The 19397-nt window shown below is 51.6% G+C and overlaps 8 protein-coding genes across 8 annotated transcripts; 5 read left to right on the forward strand and 3 right to left on the reverse strand.

The window, feature by feature from the left end:
• Positions 1 to 2395: 2395 nt before the first annotated feature.
• On the forward strand, positions 2396 to 3037 carry LMH87_000115 (uncharacterized protein; the record flags this gene model as incomplete). The annotated part of the gene is made up of 1 exon (XM_056197969.1): positions 2396 to 3037. One exon carries the CDS (start codon positions 2396 to 2398, stop codon positions 3035 to 3037), a length of 642 nt encoding a protein of 213 aa, XP_056054964.1.
• A 935-nt stretch (positions 3038 to 3972) lies between these two features.
• On the forward strand, positions 3973 to 4695 carry LMH87_000116 (uncharacterized protein; the record flags this gene model as incomplete). Its single annotated transcript, XM_056197970.1, has 1 exon — positions 3973 to 4695. One exon carries the CDS (start codon positions 3973 to 3975, stop codon positions 4693 to 4695), a length of 723 nt encoding a protein of 240 aa, XP_056054965.1.
• A 282-nt stretch (positions 4696 to 4977) lies between these two features.
• On the forward strand, positions 4978 to 5610 carry LMH87_000117 (uncharacterized protein; the record flags this gene model as incomplete). Its single annotated transcript, XM_056197973.1, has 1 exon — positions 4978 to 5610. One exon carries the CDS (start codon positions 4978 to 4980, stop codon positions 5608 to 5610), a length of 633 nt encoding a protein of 210 aa, XP_056054966.1.
• Positions 5611 to 6285: 675 nt separating this feature from the next.
• Positions 6286 to 6788, reverse strand: LMH87_000118 (uncharacterized protein; the record flags this gene model as incomplete). The annotated part of the gene is made up of 4 exons (XM_056197974.1): positions 6286 to 6406; positions 6472 to 6513; positions 6576 to 6661; positions 6726 to 6788. 4 exons carry the CDS (start codon positions 6786 to 6788, stop codon positions 6286 to 6288), a joined length of 312 nt encoding a protein of 103 aa, XP_056054967.1.
• A 2413-nt stretch (positions 6789 to 9201) lies between these two features.
• LMH87_000119 (uncharacterized protein) lies at positions 9202 to 9567 on the reverse strand (the record flags this gene model as incomplete). Its single annotated transcript, XM_056197975.1, has 2 exons — positions 9202 to 9208; positions 9263 to 9567. The coding sequence occupies 2 exons, from the start codon at positions 9565 to 9567 to the stop codon at positions 9202 to 9204; spliced, it is 312 nt and encodes a 103-aa protein (XP_056054968.1).
• Positions 9568 to 10877: 1310 nt separating this feature from the next.
• Positions 10878 to 11707, forward strand: LMH87_000120 (uncharacterized protein; the record flags this gene model as incomplete). The annotated part of the gene is made up of 3 exons (XM_056197976.1): positions 10878 to 10893; positions 10962 to 10969; positions 11150 to 11707. The coding sequence occupies 3 exons, from the start codon at positions 10878 to 10880 to the stop codon at positions 11705 to 11707; spliced, it is 582 nt and encodes a 193-aa protein (XP_056054969.1).
• A 3385-nt stretch (positions 11708 to 15092) lies between these two features.
• Positions 15093 to 15932, forward strand: LMH87_000121 (uncharacterized protein; the record flags this gene model as incomplete). The annotated part of the gene is made up of 2 exons (XM_056197977.1): positions 15093 to 15213; positions 15289 to 15932. 2 exons carry the CDS (start codon positions 15093 to 15095, stop codon positions 15930 to 15932), a joined length of 765 nt encoding a protein of 254 aa, XP_056054970.1.
• Positions 15933 to 16725: 793 nt separating this feature from the next.
• Positions 16726 to 18258, reverse strand: LMH87_000122 (uncharacterized protein; the record flags this gene model as incomplete). The annotated part of the gene is made up of 5 exons (XM_056197978.1): positions 16726 to 17354; positions 17406 to 17720; positions 17774 to 17840; positions 17896 to 18028; positions 18146 to 18258. 5 exons carry the CDS (start codon positions 18256 to 18258, stop codon positions 16726 to 16728), a joined length of 1257 nt encoding a protein of 418 aa, XP_056054971.1.
• Positions 18259 to 19397: the final 1139 nt, after the last annotated feature.

Consider the following 19397-nt stretch of genomic DNA (forward strand, 5'->3'; position numbering starts at 1 on the left):
GCCATTGAGCGATCGACGGAGTTTGTTGCTTTCAGGATACACTTCTTTCAACGTTTGGACGACGTCTTTTACGAAGTCAGGCTTGAACAGTACACCGGAGCGGGTTGGCGGTTCTTGTGAGCCGAGAATCCCCTTCTCATTCAAGCAGCGTTCGTAGTCGTCGACTAGCGTCTCTTCTCGATTCCTCAGCAGCTCAAATGTGCGAAACCATAGTTTCTTTGAAACAGCATCGCTGTCGTTGCTCGTACTAGAGTCAACCGAAGTCACTGTGGCTTCGGAGTGGTTCTGCAATGCGGGTTCGCCGGGGTTCGTGTTAGATACCTGCTCGGAGGTCTGTGTCGGGGTGGGCGACAAATCTCTATCTCGTCTTCGCCGTCTACTGAAGTGGCCTGATAGCTTAGACTTGGGCATTCTGAGAATTCTCGCCCGGCCTGCCAAAGCTACATGTGCGGATGGCGAAAGTAACACCCCGCACCACCCTCTTAGGCGGTGCATGCATGCATGCTGACGTAACAACTCGACATTTTGTTCTGACCAATAGACATATAGAGGCTCTATTCAGTCGCGATACGAGGCAGACAGGCCTTGCAACTGAATAGCCACGCTGAGCGCGCTGCAGCATGAAGTCGTCGGTTTGCGGCAATGAGAAGAATCATACAGTGGCGGCCTATGTGCCAACGATGGTGTATAGATACGGTAGTAAGAGCTAAAGAGAAACAAGCACGCATATGATTATTTTTTCTTAAGCTTAAATTATATTATTTTAAATTCTGCTCATTGTGTAAAATGTCATAACAAAGTAGGGAAGTTGTACTCTCTTTATAAGTCATTTTCGGTCTCTAAGATATTTAGAACGCGTTACATAAAGTATACTAGAGTGAATTGCAAGCAACTATACCATTGTATATACTAACGGGTCTCGTGAATATGCTAGCCGTCTGGCGAACGAGCTGCGTCTGCTTGGCTTCGCCGCCTGTAGCGGTCGCAGTGATAAAGTTGGCATTGGCAGCGGCTGTCACCTCTGCAATTATTGCCATTCTGAAAGAAGTTTCACGAGGAAACGACGTGTACAAAGGCTAGCTCGCTTGTAATCCAGGGAATATTTACTTGGAAATCTTCAGATGCAAGAGGCGGCTGGCGATGCGGTCAGGGTTGCAGCTAGACGGTCGTGCTACTGCGGGCTAGGGGACTCAGTGGAGGAGGCCCTAAAGTGTTGACCACGCAATAGAGAATAGCGAAACTAATTTACAGAAGCATCTGCGGAATCAAGATGAAATGATAAAGCCGTGACAGATTGGCACTTTCTCCGGGGTCCCAACTTAAGTCTCCTACCTACTTCCGTGTACCAACCCTTGGCCATCTAGCAAGTCTGACGTCGCCGCTCAATTACTTTAACACATAGACTCCCTTTAGAGCGCACTAATATTAGTTTCTTGGGGTGTAGATATTAGGTAACTTTTACCTTGGTGTTCCAGTGGTAGCGAACATGCAGCCTACAAACAGCGGCTCACAATACCATCTTTAGCAAACCTTGCGTGTCGCGGCCGCTTTTGTGGTGGCTAGCTTCTAACATTTTGGATTCTCATTTGCAGCCTTCTACACGAGCTTAATCATCTCTAAAAAAATTCTACCTAAATCTATTTGCGGGGGGTGGCGTTTTTAAGCATCATACTTTATCCAGCAAGCTGGTTGAAGGTGATGCTCGAGGGCCCGAATAAACCCCTAACAGTGCGTCTAAATCACCTGTTTCATGTTTCGAACATGTATTGTGTGGGTGGCCAAACTTAAAGAGAACAGTGCGGACAATTTTCCAGCTTGTTTCAAAATCAACTGACTCGCGCTGCTGAAACGCGTCGCTGCCTTTTTCACACGAAACATCAGAACAATGTTTTACCATCGAGCATAAAGTATGAACCCATGCATGAGCCACCATCAAGGGCTAGGGGAACGACGTGGCAGGAATGACGATATTCGACGTAATAGCGTTGTGATGCGAGGTCATGGGTGGAAGCCTGATTCTTTTTAGCATCCCATGTTACGTCCGCCCTGTCCGAACATGTACGCAAATATCGGCGGTGGTGACTTGTTCACGAGGTTGCGAGAAAACGTTTCAAGAGGCCCCGCGCCAAGATGTCGCAGGATGAGAGTTGTCTGGTGCTTTGTGTCCGGGGTCTCCGCGTAATAAGCCTATGCTAATCATCCCACTTCTGCAGAGCTTGATTACTAGCCTACGGATACATCAACATACTTCATTTAATTCGCCTATATACAGAGCGTCCATCCCCTGACGATTGGAGCCCATACTAATCCAGCATTTGCTTAACGCTATTGCGCCAACCCCCCCCCGGAAAGAGTCACAACCTCTCTTGTCGCCCAATTAACTCATCTATCTGATATGCATTACCTGAAAGTCTTCGCAATCGCCACTACTTTTTCTGCCTGCAGCAACGCGGCCAATTCTTTCCTCGACGGCTCCTTTTCCGGATTATTCCCTGGATTTTCGGACCTGACTGGTGGTAACGGTGGTAACAATGGTGACGGTGGTAGGGCTGGGGGCGGCACTGCGGGTGGCCGACCGCCTTCCACTAACGCCATTGACAACGCCCAGCAGTCATGGCAAAGAGACACTGGAATTGTGTCCCAGTTCCTGTCTACGGCAACATCCTTGCCCAGAAATCAGCTTCAGGCGGCAGCATCCAAGGCACTGTCAGCGGAGAATGACGAATTGACACACAAGGCAGTCCTGGATCGCATGTTCCTCAACGGTCCGAGACAGAACAGGCTCGCGTCCATTCGCCAGGCCAATAACGCTCTCGAAACTCAAGGCAACTTTCAGCTCGTCGTGGACGGGCTCGACCTTCTCGCTTCTCGCGGCGCACGGATGTCACCACAGCAGGTGGAAAGAAAGATCACGTCCATCACCACTGGTAGATGCCAGAATGTTTTGCCAGCAATTGATGATTATTTTGCAGCGGCGGGTAATTTGATTCAGTCAACGGGGACAAACTTGAAAGCTATTCGACCAAATAATTGCTAGACCAATTTAACTCGATTTCTTTCTGTCAAGCCTGTTGCTGCGTTTGGTGATTACTGGTAGCTAACTCTGACTAGCTGCTATGAGTGGAACCTCTCTTCTTGGTCCGCAGATAATCGGACTGGCACGGGACTGGATGATGTCATGAGCTTGCGGTTTTGATTTAAGTATATGCTATATGCCTTCCTCGCTTCTGTCAACCCTGTCTGGCTTTTACTCAAATTTCATCTAGACTAGGTACCTTTTTCTTAGGTTTACCGTCTATTTAGGCCTCTATTCCTTCCCAGTCATGGCCGAATTCTGCGTTAACCAACGCGAAAAAGTCAAATCAGCCACGCACCGTTGCCTCGCGACGCCTGGTGTACCTTTTCGTACCCAATGCGCTCTTCCCTTCCTTTCCCATCGTGAAATGCGGAAAAAGCACACGCTTGTTTCCGCGATACCCCTCAGGTCTGTCAGGCGTGTGACGGATGAGCATAGATTAAAGAGTGGGTTTTCAACATTTGTCAAGACCACTTTGTGCAATAGCAGTAGGCCAATGCACCGCATGGAATCACATGTCACATCGAGTGATGATTTACAAGAGGTCAGTGCCCTTGCACACTATAACTACGCGCCAGTCTTTTGCGGCGTGCCTCCCAGCGGAGGACCCTCAAGCTGCAAGCGCAGCCTGATAATTACTTGGCAGCACAAGAGTCATTGGCCAGTTGAAGACTCGTTGCCATCCCAAACTCATACATAACCAATTCTCGAGAACGCCAGCTCAAATTCTATCCAGCGGATCAAGGCCGTAAAGACCTTATTCAAAGCATCACTAGATACCAAGTATGGCCAGCGCAGACTTGACTGTGGCAGGGCTTCCTGCTGACATTACACGACAGATACTGCAGCATGTCGCAGACACAAACGCGAAGCCAGACTGAGACGGCTGCCCAGGTATGGTCAGGGAGATTCCCAAGGGCGAATCGCTGCGCGCGATACAGAGCGCGCGCCTGACCTGCCGGGCACTGTCGCAGATTGCCACGCCCATCCTCTTCCCAGTGCTGCGCGTGTCCATCGACCACCAGTCTATCGCTGATCTAGAGCAAATATCCGAGAACCCCGCCATCGCGGCTCATGTCCGCGGCGTCGTGGTCAATGTGGCGGCGTTCCGCAGCGACATGGCGTCGGACATAGCGCTATTCAAGAAGACGTGTCTCGATGAGATTGACGCACTTTTTGACAGGTTAGACTCTGCGATGGAGTTCCGACTACAAGAGGGCGACCATGAGGATGAGGATATCAAGCAGTACTACCGGATCGATGATGCCCATGATCTCTTGCGAGAGGAATGGGCCAGCGCCGTATCTACCGCAACCAGCGATGATAGCAATGATGACGCCCGAGGAAAATACCAAGCGACTTACGGCGGCGCGTCACAAGGCGCTTATGGAGACTTTTTGCTCCGCAGCCACAAAGAGTACGCGCGGCGCTACCGCCAACAGCTCGCGAGCCTGCACGATGCGCAGGCAATGCAGCACAACTTGTTAGGGCATTCGCCAGGCTGTCCTGCGGGGGCAAGCTTCACATTTCCGGAAACGTGGAACGCACCTCGGATCTGCACGACTACGGTTCCGAAATTGCCGAGATTCTGGACAATGAGGATGATAATACAAAGATGACGTTATTGTCTCACGCCATGGTTCAGCCGCATACGTGGCAAGAGATGCAAGGTGACAGTGCGCAGGAAGCGAATCTGCACATGGTCAGAGTTGCTTTCGATACTGCCCCTGGCGCTTGCTGACGCCGGTGTGACGCTGACGGAGCTATATGTCAGCTGCTTCCCTCGCTTTGTCGGGTTCGCGCAGCTGCGTACCCACGAGCCGCAGACCGTGGCCGAGTTGGAGCTTCAGCTGCGTTTGGCGTTTGCAAGCCTCCAAGTGTTTTATTTCGGCTACCGCGGCATGAACTATGCTGGCATTCGCAAAACGCCTCTAGCTGAGGCTGAGTTGGCGTACATGTGCGCCTACCTGCGGGCCGCGGTGACAGCGAGCCCGCAGCTGAAGATCCTAAACCTCGACTTTTACCCATACGGCATATTTAGCGGGTCTAGCGACCGCGATGAGGACCTGTTGGAGCCTGGTCCTGTGTTCACATCGCGCACGATGGGCTGTGGCGACACTATTTCTCAGCTGACACGCGTCATAGTACACGACATGGCGCTCAAGTCTGACGAGTTGGCGCCGCTGCTATCGCGGCTGGGTGCCAAGATGTCCTACCTCTCGATGTACAATATTACATTGCTCGATGCCTGCTGGGCACCGCTGCTCGATGCTGTGCGGGACATCATTTCGCAGCGCTGCCGGGTGAACCTGTCAGACCTTCTTGGCGCCGAGTTTGGCAACGAAAGGCGTGAGGAACTCGACTTCTTCGAGGCCAGGCCGGAAGAGTGGAAGGAGAGACTTGGGGTTCCACCGCTGATGCAGGATACGATGGATTATGTCTGCGGAAGGACGGATATCAATCCGCTGACAAAGCTCGGTGTAGACCTACAAGCAGCCAGACGGTTAATTAGCAGCCGTTTAGTCGATATATAGCCAGCCGGACCATCTCAGTAATGGATGTTTATAAAGGAGGCAATAATTCGACATCTACGGCCATGTTGTCGGTGAAGCTTGCGGGGCTCTATTTGTCACGCAAAGCAGTAATTGGTTATTCGGAAGAGTGTTAATTGAAGGAAACGGCTAGCTTTGGGTAGAGAGATGGCTATAGATAGCCTTAACTGGTGTCGCCTAGAAGAGCTAGAAAAATACATACTAGTAATGCTATTTGTGGGAGGGAGCGCTCTTACGCGTCCTACCGTTACCCGTACTTAGCACTATTAGTACTAGTGCTCGAAAACGGGACGTGAACCTGCGGGGAGTGGCGTCACTAGGAAGAAGCCTAATTAGGAGTACGGGGTGGAATTTCACTGGACCAGTGTACTTGATGTGCTTACTACGTTAGTAAGTTCTTGCGCTAATGTAGGTCATTGCATCAGCGTTAGTATACTATCTTAGAGGGAGTTATACGCTGCTTAACATAAGTGAACCGTCTATTACTATAGAGATACACATTTACTTATCTCATAGCCTCGGGGAATATCGAGAACGGCACAAAATAAAGAAGCAAAAAAGAAATCACTTCTCCCCGCCTACACCGGATAAAACCTAGCTACAACAGAGAACGCCCTGCAAGACAAGATGTGCTCCTCTAGCCTTGCCTGCCTGAGATTAGGAGGCTTTTGGGGAGCATTTCAAAGAACGTGGGGCCCATTTGCCCTGCTGTAAGATCCCATGGCATCCTTCGCGGTATACGTTGCTCTTCGACGAGCCACTGCAGTCGTCTGTGTTGCTACGTTTTTTTTTTTGTTAAGCAAGGTCTGCCACCGGAATCGAGTTGGTTTTCAGCCGACTTACGGATATTCCTTGCACGTCATCGCGCCGAACGAGAATATGGTTCTGTTTCGGTTTTGTTGGTCGCAAACGTCTTCGAAGGGAAATGGGGTTAATCAGTGACTGACCTAGTCCTGTCGATGCGATAACATTTCCCAGCAGCTATGGGCTCATGGAGATGAGAGTTACAGTTCAAATCTGTGTGACGATTGCCCTACACGGACTGTCAGCATTTCCTACCCAGCCAAAATACGTGGGGTGATTTGGAAACTGAATACAAGAGCGGCCTCGGCATTGGCAGCTGATAGGACTGCGAGAAGTGACAAGTTGGAGAAGCGCATTCTGTGCCTTCAAGTGGAGTACTCAAGCCGAAATATGGAAAGCCGGGGATGGTTATATAGCAAGCGCGGATGAGTTGCAGTTTTGAACAGCCTGGTGAGAAGGCAAAGCATGCCGCATCTTATACTCAGGGTTTGAAGCCGGGGCACGCGGTCGGGCGGAAGGAAGCAAAACGTCATTCTTGTAAGGGAATCGTTTTCTATACTCAGACACTCGCAAGGGTTTCAATTTGCCAAGATCATCAGTCCCCGCTGCCAATTTACGAAGCGCCAGCTGCATACCTGCTGTCTTGCGAGCGGGAGCCCACTTTGCAAGACTAAAGCGCCGACATTTCAGCACATAATAGAACAGTAACTAATACTACTAAAATTATTTTAAAAATATAAATATTGAGAATACTAGCTTCATAGTTATATATTTATTTTAAAAATAACTATAAGATATTTACATCTATATTTATAAGCAAGTAAATATATAGTGTTATTTTCTAAAGTTTACTTACTAAAATAGAAAATGATTGAGAAGGTAGAGAAAAAGTCCGAAGTCATGTTGTGGCATAAAATAGGCCTGCGCTCGGAATTACTTTCAACCCCCTGTACATTGACAGACATGAGGAGCCGTTGGTATACCCTTTCGTAGGGGCATTTCCAGCCTGTTGCGATTTATCACATACATCTTGAGACAGCTCCACCGGAAACACCAATTTCTTGATTGTGGAATATCAGCCTCTCCCTTTGCTTATCCATTAGAATGAGGCATAATACTCTGACTATATATTTCCTGCTCAAAGGTTGAATAACTGTTCAACTTGGTGTGCGATAGTGCCATCTTGGGCCGCAATGAGAATGTGATGCTGACCTGCTCCAACCTCTTCCCTTTGGAGTAGGATTGGCTAAACAAGCTACCTGCCGAATCTGTAGCCGGCATACACGGCGTAGCGCCGAATCTTTTTTTCTTTCTTTTTTCCTGTGGCACAGTGGTTACTGCCGGCAGTAAGCAAGGTTTCCTTGCTGTTCAGAGGTGCTTTTTCCAGTTATGGCGGCAATTGCATCTATCTAGGTACGAAGAATACGGATACGCTGTGAGACACGGAGTTCCAAGACAAAGCTGGGCTGAGACATGGCGGACAGCAATCGGTGCATAACTACAAGTCTGCATGGCGGTCAGATAGCTCAGCGGACAGGACGACTCGAGGAGAAAGAGAACTGCACTGCGAGGACAGGAACAGCCTTGCGTCAGCTCTTGAGACTCATGCCGCTCCCTGTTGTGGCAAAATCATGTCTAAGACGATCCGGTGATGGTCGGCAGAACGGTCGCCGCCTGCGACCGTAAATGCTGGATGCATACACCATACGAACCTTTGTCGTGATCATTTACGGCCGATACGATGGCCTCAGTGCAAACTGCAACACAGCGTACTGGAGGCCTGCAAGTCTGTCTTACGAGCTAGTGCTGTTACTTTTACAGACATCACCGGGTTCACTCTCACGATTTTCAAGGACGTCTCTAGCAACCGCTTCCTGTTCTGGTCTGTCATCATTGTTGCGCTATCCGTCATTCCTGTTGTGTATAGTCTACAGCTGAAAACTAAGTCATTCAAGCACGCACCCATCTCCTGGGGACTGGAGACCGACTTCAGGATTTTCACCAAAATCTACTTGGCATCAGATGCTTAAAGATGAGCTGTGCGACTGAGAAACAGTTTCTATGGGTATGAGATGTCAAGGCAAGGCTTTCAAAATACATTGGCAGGTGGTATGGCCGGCTGACGCCACATGGCTCCTGCGATCCATCTACTCTACCATAGGACCTGCGACGATGTTGGTAGCTGCTGGAAAGCCTTCATGAAGCAAGAAATTTCAGACTATGGTCCATGGGTATAACAAATGAGGTGAGGACAACTGGCAGTGAACTTGAGTGGTACATGCGCTGTGCGCCTGAGACTCAGGAAACGGATGACCCAATCAGCTGGTAGATGGCACATCAATGGTCGTTACCGGCGCCCAGTCTAGCTGGCACTTGCTGTTTTTGCAATACAGGTGGATCGTTACAGACTTCAAAAAATCATTCAGCCTTGCCGATTTACCGTTGATATCACAGAGGCTTCCGATAAGCTCAACGACACTGGAGGCGCTGTAGTGCCTCAAGAACTAGACCAGACACGGTGCGGCGAAACAGAGTCCCCGCGCTGATATCGCCGAGTGAGCGACCGCAGTTATGACGTGGTCAATTTGCCCAGAACTTGACTTATATTTAATCAAATGTTCCAAAAAAAAAAAAGACAGCTCCAAATTTGAGTTGTTTGACTTGAGAGCAGCGCTGCACCCAAGTCGTAAGCAAGCCAATTACGATCACCTCCAAGCCTCCGTAAGGTCAACCAGTACAGCTTATCAGTATCACGCAGGGTGTTTGCCCTTAAGCGCTGATTGTCTGTTAGCCTAAGCACAATAACGAAGACAGCTTAGCCTACACTTACTGCTCATAACAGCGTCCGTCCCTTCCGCAGTACGGATAGTTCCTAGGACAGCAGAAGCCATAACAGCACAATGGATAGGCATAGGTGCAGCAACCACTTTTAGGGCAAGTGAGTTCGGGACAGTATGCAGCCGTGGCGTCAGAAATTTTGGCATTGCCGTTTTGCGGGACTGCATGCGGGATAGCATCCACGCTGGCGCCGTTGCCGTCTACATTATCACCGAGGCCTTCTTGAGCCATGGTACCTGCTGCCTGCGCACCATGGCCTAGGGTAAAAAAGACAGTTGCGAAAAAAAGGGAGCGCATGCTGGCGTGTATGTTGACTGTAAAGTATCGATAGAATAACCAAGAGAATGAAGTATGTCTTCAACTGAAAGCTTGCATCGTGGCTAATTCACGCTATCCGTTTTTTTTTTGGTGGAACTTTGCGACCTATTTATAATGGGATTGGGAATATCTCCTTTTTCGCAAACGGCTTCTCGATTCAGAACAGTTATGATTCAAGTGGAGCCAATGCGTCGATCCGTAACAGTACTACTGCGGTTGGCCGATCTGAGCTGACTCGAAGTATATTGATCGAGGCAAGGACCCTAGCAGTTAAAAGTGGCTAAACCAGCATTTCGCACAGCTTCCCAAATCTGAACGTCGGTTACACATGTGTGGCATTACACCGAGCAACACGTCAGCAAGTGAGACACCCGCTGTGAGGACATCAAGAGCTTCATGAATGCCCTACCTTAAATCTGCATGAACTCGCTTCAGCTACCTATGAAACTCCGTTTCTCGTGGACAATGAGTTCGCCCAAGTCGTCTTACCAGCCTCCCGCCGCTGATGGGCTGCGATTGTCTTACACATTGGCCAACGCAAGCCCTGTCAACAGGCCGAACCAGAGATTGTATCTTTTATGTTCGTTGTAGTCACCACAAACTGCAACCTGTGTGGCACAGGATGGCAATCTTGTGTCTGCTACAGAGTTTCTTAAGACACACAGTCCGAATTGAGTCAGAACATGATGTGATCCCCAGAGATCGTTCAAGTCAGCCGCATATGTCTGATGTCAGTTCTCGATGGACATCTTACTTAAGAGCAAGGTTATAAGTTTCCAATCATTCACTGAGACCCTGAAAAGGTGGCACAAGACGCATTTGAGCCCAGCTCGACGCTAGTAGCTGTGGCGGTGACGCAGGTCTCACTGCCCATGTAATGTCAGGCTGAGTTCCGACCGCAATAATTTTGAAGTAAGACATAGTTGGGTAACGGGGATCCGGATAAGACACGGCAAATGTAATAAGACACGGCATATGGCAAATGAAGTGCAAGAACCGAGTAGCGTTGTCGAGAGAGGACGTCACTTACCGTTAGGCGCCTTCTAGCCGGCCAGGCTGCCTTGTGTTCATAACAGTTGACTGCTGTAATTGAGCCCTCACTCTGCGAGTCGGGAATCGCGAAATCTGTGCGTCAGCATCTGTGTCCCGTCTGATCGAGATGTGGACTAAGTAAAAGATCTCATGTAGAATTTGCGATTCGTGAGGACCGGGCACTTAGATCATGGCATCCATTCACTTCACTGCCATAGCTGTGATCATGACCGCCATTATGGTGAGCATCTTTTCTGATGTTATGTATTCATGGTAAGATCCCACGTTATACGTAACTAAGATGAAGAGGCACACGGCTATAAAGCGTTCAATGAACTAAGAATATGTTGTGAGTTGATAGATCGCCCTTTGTTAATTTACCTCAGTAGGAAGGCGTTCTGTCTCTGAAGACTCTGCAGGGTGGAGGCTGGTAAATGAATCGCTCATTGTAGACAGCTTTCACTCCCGGGCAAACGACAGTGCTCCTGACACTTTTTCTTGGCACAATAGCGAACTGACTTTGACTCAGCATCCAGACAAATCGATAGACGGCCTCATGACTCTTTCCGACTCGGCCGATGAAGCAACAAGAACGCAAAGAGAACTGAACTTTATCCCTTCACACCGGCGTACTGGAAATACTAGACACGCTTGCCACGCACGCCGATGGAGGAGTCACTCAGCAATGGGGCCGCTTACCAACGTTGCGCTTGCAGTCAAACATGATCCGGACACATCCGCCAAAGTCGGGCGTGTCATTTCCATGGGTGCCGCGCTCCGCGTGCCAGGCAATCAGACAACCCGCGCCGAGTTCAGCATCTACGGCGACCCAGAAACGACTGCGCTTCTGTACAACCTCAGCTCCCTCACCAACCATAAGCCTTGTCGCATGGCCAGCGTTCCGTTGGACCTCACCATGAGCCACCAGCTGACGGAAGAAGAATTCACGGCCTTTAGCGCCATTTCTTTGAAGCAGGCTCGCCGCTCGCTATCTTTTTTGCAAAACGTGCTCGGCCCAGCATTTGCCAGATCTTGGGCTTTCCGGCGCCCGTACACTGGTGTGCAACTATCTGCTCGTGGTGCATGACGTCCTCAGGCCGGATCTGTACTCGTACGAGGAACAGCTGAGTGTCCAATTCGAGACGGACGTTCGCTGGATGCGTGGCGAGACTATCATTGACGCAAGAGGGCATCATCGCTGGCCGTCTGGTTGGCGCGGCCCGATTAGGGATACAGGTAACTGGCATTTGGGCAAGACCTATTACCGAATTGACGTTGTGGCGGCTGTAGATGTGACGGAATGTCCTTTGCAGAGAGACTATGAGAGGGCATACTAATATCTACTGTGCAGCTAATCTTAAACTCTTAGACAGCCAGTTATGCAGCTTCTACGTGAGATTTATAGGCACCGAGGCTAGAAGGTCGCGCCCAGTGTACTACAGTTCGACATCATCGTGCATGACGTCGTGAAGCAAGACTAGACAAAAAAGGCTTGCCACCACTAATGGCAGGTAGATTTCGCAAGTAAAGCTCAAAAAATCGCATGTTCGGGATTTTTAATCGACTGAATTAAAGTATTTGTGCAGCTCCCTACGGACTCCCGATAGCTAAAGCGACTGAGAAAAATGCAGCCGTGCGTGTCTAGTTTCGCGTAGGCCAAGACAGCTAGCATTTACTGTGAATAGAGAACGCTGTTTTGCATTTTTGCACAGCGCTTCAATTTTTAACCTACCAGCTTCTTCGCCTTTGTATGAGACGAGCTTAACGTGGCACAATTACGGTCAAGTCCTAATTCTTGCCACGGGGCGACTACGCTGTCGTGTCTTCACCGAGCCGTGCCAAGTGACGGAGCGACTCCGAACGTCTTGCATAAAACACATCGAAGCAAACTATCGAGTTTCATGCTCCTGCGCCTGCCAATACGCTTCTCCTTGACGAACATGCTACACTAAAACAACGCGGCCGTTGGCAAGCGTCAATGCGCTCGCCCCAGATATATCCTCATCCGAAACGTCAACAATTTCTCTCCCCCTGTACGGGCTGTGACCGGCGTGTTTTAGTCGAAACCGTCTCGAACGGTTCAGGGTAGAATCGACAGGGCAAGGCAAAGACGCCGATTTATTGTTTTAAAACGCATTAACGGCGTGATCCGAGAAACACGGCGAGGCGGATGCCCAGTCTGCGCGCGCGCAGGGCTAAAAATGGGTGAGCGGCGTTGCGACCGGGCAGATCTGACAGAGAGATGAAAAAAATTAAAAAATTAGATGGGAATGAAAGCTGCCTGGTCACGGAGCTTGGCCGTTCATATTTAATACATCTTTTCATCAACCATGACGAGGCACTTTTGGGTTATTCAGTCGGGCCAACAGTGGCAGTGAATTATTAGTCGGACACAGGGCAGAAATACCGGCCTGTTTCAGGACCTGGTGGTGGCTTGCATCAGCAATACAACCACTGTATTTTTTTCCTCTTTATCCGTACACCGTCCGGCACCATGTAGAAAATGGCTAGTCTGGCCCTCCTGCAGCTATGCTCATCTCCCGCACAGAGTAGCTCTGAAACGGTTCAAGCCAGCGCCACCGAGGAAATCAGCAGGCGGGGCGGGGCATGCGACAATAAACGTGGTTTTCTGGGGTCGCATCCTACAGACAATAAGGGAAAGAGAGCAAGTAGGAGGGGCAGCTGCCGAAAAACCCGGATGAACGTGTCTCGGGTCTTGAACAGTGTTAGTTCATGATGTGGATTCGTTCCTCTTCGCGACGGCATTGTAGGACAGTGTGTTAGCCGCCCAACTAACAGCGAAGCTACTCGGGCGGGAGGACAAGCTGGAGAAGTGGCGGGGGGGGGGCTGGTTTCTATATTTGGGCTTGGTGTTGCTGCGGTCTGGTAGGACAGAGCTGGTCAGCTTGTATGGAGAAGAGGGGATCATTTTTAAGCGCCCGTAGATGCCACACATGTGGTGGTGTAAGATGGCGCCGGCGGGCGGGGGAAGGCCCTGCATGGGCAAAGTATGCGTAAAGTGGTAAATTTGGAAAAAGAAGAAGAGAAATGTGGTAAATCCGTTTTGGCGGAGGACTGGGAATTCAATGGAACCCCGGCTTCTTGCTTGTTCCACACCCACACCATCTTGTGATGGGTAAATGATGTCTCAATCTGACGTGCAGCAGGGCGATTGCTGATCCGGAGGCGTAATACCGGAAGGGATGCGGGATGGTAACTGTGCATTCACTCATCACATGCCTTCCATGTTTCCAAAGCCTGTGCGGATACTGCCTGTTCTATTATGGTGTCTGTTCTTACAATGGTATAGAGCGACCTGTTACCCGAATTGGTCGTCCTGTCGCTGAGGAATCACTCAGGCCGGCTGACTGTCTTCCGGGGGGGCAATGTGAGATGAGACCTAACAGACAACCGAGCCTGGTTGCCATCTTGACAACCTCGTGGTGTCTTACTTTCCGGCAAATGCAGGAATACTAAGCCGTCATCAATACCTGCATTATCGGAATATGGAAATAGAAGCATCCTCCCCAAATTCGCAAGCTCTACGGGAATAGTTGCCGGCACTCATGAGATTCTCTCCCCGAGCGGGATTGCCTCTGTGGTTGGACAAGCTGGGGTTGCACCGGCAGTGGCCACAACGGTCCCGCCCACCATGTCCACCAGTCCGTCCTTCTAATAATTCCTTCGTTACTGGGCACAGCTCCGTCTTCTCCCTCTTCCTGGCCTAGCCTTGCATCGGCCTCTTCTTAGCGTGTCAGCTCAAAGCCCACACACATTCCACCACGCCGCTTCGGGGCGGCCCCGGTACCCCCCAACCCCCATGTCAGAAAATCTGAGAGCAGCAAACAGAAAGAGCGCACAGAAGACGAGGGGAGAGAAAAAAAGGCTGGGCAGGGGTAATGCAGGGGGGGTTTTGGAGAGAGGGCTTGCCCAAAAGTCTATCCCAAACTGTTTGTGTCGTGAGAAAAATGCCCTGCGCGCCCGCTCAGCTGAATCTTGTAGATATAAAGGCAACCCCAGCCTCCCTTCTTTCAATGACAGCAACCGTCCTTCACCAGCGCAACATCAATCATCTGCATTCCCAATCTTTCTCCTTCACATCATCAAAAGCTAACCTGAAGCTTATGCACAACGCTCGCCGCTAGCCAACGAGTGCCCAGACTTGCAAGCGCCCAGGCGGAGTACACACCACAACCACCCCCCCTCCCTCCTCCAATATTACACACACGCTATCACACCGGCAGCTGGTCCTGCAGCGTTTCTATTCTGGGAAAAAACGCCCTTGCTTGTCAACCATTACCCGTTTACCAGGTTTCCGACCGTCTTGCATCTTTCGTCTTCTCTATATACTTATACCCGAGACAATCCTCTCCCAATCCGGATTCAGATCTCATCTTCAACCCGTCACCATCTAAGACATACATTCATCCCTCCCTTGTCTTAACCTCTCCCTCTTCTCTTCGCCTCTCAAGATGCTGTCCAAGACCCTACTTATCTTCGCCTCGGTGGCTTCTTCTGTGCTTGCCGCCCCGGCAGCCTGCTCTGCGCCCAACACAAAGGCTCGCACGCCGACGTTGCCTCTCAGCGGTGATGGTACGTCCTTGACAACTTCAATTGACCATCGGTCTTCTTTCTTGCTCCCCCAGCTAACACGTCCTCCCTCTGCAGCCAAGGAACTCACCAACCCTCCCGACGGGCTGAAGCTCCTCCACATCGCCCTCGGCTTCGGCATCCAAAACTACACCTGCACCGCGCAGGGCGCCAAGCCCAATGCCACCGGCGCCCTCGCCGTCCTCTACGACGCTCGGCCGCTGTACCCCAAGCAGGGCGCGCGCTCCCTCTCCGAGGCGCAGTTCGCCGCGCTGCCCGGCGACGTGCTCGCGCAGCACGCCGTGCCGCTCAACCTCGACAACACGCAGAACCGGGCCGACCCCGCGCACCCGGGCGCCTCTCTGACGAGCCCGTTCCCCGCGCCCGCGGGCCTGCAGGTTGACGGCGTCGACAAGCCCCTCGAGTACATCGGTCACCACTTCTTCAACGACAAGGGCGTGCCCTCGTTCTTCCTCGACAACGGCGCCATCTTCATGACGTCCAAGAAGGATGAGGCCGTCGACGCGCCCGCGTCGGCATCGTCAGGGCCCGATGGCACCGGCGCCGTCGCCTGGCTCAAGCTCAGCGCGACGGACGCGGCCGTCGGCCCGGCCAAGTTTGTTTACCGCGTCTTGACGGCCGGTGGTAACTCGCACGGCTGCGCCAACGGTGCCGGCGACGACAGCACCAGCTACACGGCCACGTACTGGTTCTACGGCTAAGATGGCTGGTGAGACGGGAGTTGCGCTGATAGAGGTGGCTGCATGTTTTTTTTCCTTCTTGTTCCTTTCACTCGCTAGATACCTTTAATGTTGCTTGTTTTTACGGAAGAGAGGACCAAAATCGGGATGTGGGCTTCAGTTTATTGTTTGTTGTGTTTATACTTGCATCACACGGCTCGTTTGGCATATAAAGGTTTACGTTTTCTTTACGTTTTAAGGTTATTTATGATGACGAGGGTTTCGGTCGCTAGAGATGTATATAGCAATCATCAACATATTTGATCTTTAAAAATCTCCCAGCCTTTTTTTTTCCTTCTGAACGGACTACATTTCGTATCATCTGTTTGGTGTTGCCGCGTTTTCTCATACATGCGCGACCACAGTGTATGGCTAGGAAACAATGCCATTGAAACACGGCGGCAATCCCAGGCCCAATAAGATGTGCGGTATTATAACACCAACAAACGTCCGCAACCCTGGAGCTTGGCATCATGCGCGCAGATCATTTTCAAAATTGCATCTCTTGGCATATGTCAATGTACTATCCTTGACTGCCGCGCCGTAGCCCTCGGCGCGACCCACCGTCTCAGGCTCAGTTGTTCCTGGCGGCTACGTAAATTACAACGACGTCCACATCACTTTGATTGTGCATCATTTTGTCCCATTTCTCAAAAGATATTTTTAAATCATATGCAATCATTGGTCATTAGGAATCCAACAGACGGCGACTACCATGATGGTTGCCATGCCACCCCCAGAACATGTCCGCCCGACATGTCCCGTCTGCTACCGTCTATCTCATGCTCGCGTCCAGACCACCGGCCAAGTCCTGTTCAAGACCGTTGGCGCCACCCATGTACTCCTGGGGCCTTGGATCCTCCGCCGTCCACTGTTGTGAGCCCTGAGGCATCGGCACCTGGCTTTGCTGCTGCTGCTGCATCTGCGTGAGGGAGGGGCCCGAGGTCGGCACGGTGCGCACCATCTGGCGGAAGCGCATCACCTCGTCAAGAATCATGCGACGCATCTCCGGCACCTCCTCGACCACCTCAAAGTCGAAGTTAAAGGTTGTGGGGCAGTCGGGCTCGTCCGAGGCGTCGTGCCAGATGTGCAGGTAGGGGTGCTCGAGGGCCTGTTCGACGCTGATACGCGACGAGGGGTCAAAGGCCAGCATCTTGTCGAGAAGGTCCAGCGCGTCAGGATTGGCGTTGGGAAAGAGGCTCGGGAAGGACCTCTTGGGCATGAACGGCAGGTTGCGGACGTATTCCTGGGCGCGAGGCGAGCCGATGCGCGAGAGCGTCTCTTCGTTGGGGGTACCGAGAATGTGAAGAATCTGGTTAAGTTGATCGACGTAATCGCGGCCCTTGAAAAAGGGTCGGCCACCGAGGAGCTCGGCGAGGATGCAGCCAACAGACCACACGTCAACTAGTCACAGTTAGCAAGACACTCATGAGGGTTTTGGCGCCATTTACGCACTAGCTTTTGTGTAACTCTGGAAGCTCAGCATAATCTCGGGTGCACGGTACCATCGGGTGGCGACGTATTCTGTCATGTATCCTGCATTCTCCTGCGGGTCGACGGAAAAACCGCGAGCAAGACCAAAGTCGCAAATCTTGAGCTCGCAGTCGGCATTGACGAGCAGATTGCCGGGCTTCAGGTCGCGATGTAGCACGTTGGCAGAGTGGATGTACTTGAGGCCACAGAGAATCTGGTAGATGAAGGACTGAAAGTGTGCATCGGTCAAGGGCTGTCCTGAGCGAATAATGGCAGCCAAATCGCACTCCATGAGTTCTGCACAGTGTTAGCGTCGTGGCGTGGCGGGGCGATGCTGGGCGCGATCTGACCTTCGTATAGATATGTCTCGTTGAAATCATTCGGCCGAGGGATGTCCATGTCGTAGAGGCAGGTAATCTGCGACAGATATTAGCAAGCTGAGGGGTGTACAGGTTCGGGGAATTGGACGCACGTTGCGATGGCCACGAAAGTGCTGGAGCAGCTTTATCTCGCGCAGCGCACGCTTGGCGAGAATCTTCTTGGAAAAGACATTGGTGACTTTTTTAATGGCAACGCCCTCGGAGGTCTGGTTGTTGACAGCGGCACTAGGAAAGGACGCAGCGCAACGGTTAGCGGTCAAGTCGCAACGGATAACATGGCGCGGGGTATGAGGGGTTGAGGCGTGGCCAACAAGCGCCACGCCTCGAAGCTCAACGACTCACCAGACGATGCCGTAGGCACCCTGTCCGACCTCTTTTGTCACAGTGTAGCGCTCGTCGACAATAAAGTCCTGGTTAAAGACCTTGAAGACCTTGCGTCCCTGGAGATCGCCCATGGCGGCGAGTTTTGAGGCGCACAGCGAGGAGCGCGCGCGCGAAAAGCGAGAGTGCGGGGCAGAGGCTTGCCCAAGTGTGCGGGAGCAACGGGCGACGGCGGCGCGTTGAGCGGGCAGGAAGCTATCGGGAAGCTGTAGCAACGGGCCGAGATGATGCTGAAGAAGCAGAGAGATATCTTGCGCAAGACAAACCAGAACTCTGGAGCGAGCTAGAGAGATGGAGATGAATGGGATGGCAACAGCTAGTTTATATATGGAGCTGGCAAGCTGGCGAGAAGCAGGTGGGCGGGCGGCTAGAGGGATTGTGAGGGACACTGTCAATGGCCTTTTTGGGGGTGCAGAGTGAGGGGCCATGACAGCGGAGCCCCCACTATAACGAGCTGCCAATAGCGCTGTATCTTGGCTGGCCGTTGCTTGATTCCACGCATTGGCTGGTGCTCGACAGGGGAGGCTGGCGGGGTCCAGGGGCGCAGCATCCACCAAATCAGTCGAGCCACAGGGGCCGCAGCGCTAGCAGACGACAGTTCCAGCGAGCTTCCAGCGGGAGCTTCGCCAGAAGCACATCACCCGCCAGCTGTCACAAGCAAACAGGAGCTCCAGCGTTTGCAATGTTTTATGCGATTACGTATTACGTATACCTATCAAACAAAGGTTTTCTCTCTCTCTCTCTCCACCATCCATCGTTATGCCTCAACAGCTTCTGCCATCGCTCCCCTGATCATCATCACACCACGGCCGATCCCAATCCATAGTCACAGCACTCCTCCACGTAGCCGCCCAGCCTCGCAGCTCGTCACCTCGCCCGCCGCTCCCATTGGCCGCCCCGGACACTTTGCCGCCCAGCCATGCTGACAATTTTCGTCCCGGCAACCTATCTGTCCTCCTTGTTATATCAATTCCCCGTGCCCAGTCTTATTTCTCTTGTTACAGACTGGAACATGCAGCCCACCATTTGAATCATGTCGCCGCTTCGGTCAACGCTATCCTCGTCGAGGCAGTCGGTTCCTGTCTGCTAGCCAACTTAGCTTCTCGTCCGTCGCCGGGCTAGCAAAAAGCCAGCAGCCTTCTTTGTCACGAGCCAGATGTAGGCAACTGTCCAGCTGCCCGGACCAGAAGGTGACAATGCACAGCCTGCGGAG

Source organism: Akanthomyces muscarius, chromosome 6, assembly GCF_028009165.1.
Source record: "Akanthomyces muscarius strain Ve6 chromosome 6, whole genome shotgun sequence".
Lineage (NCBI taxonomy): Eukaryota > Fungi > Ascomycota > Sordariomycetes > Hypocreales > Cordycipitaceae > Akanthomyces > Akanthomyces muscarius.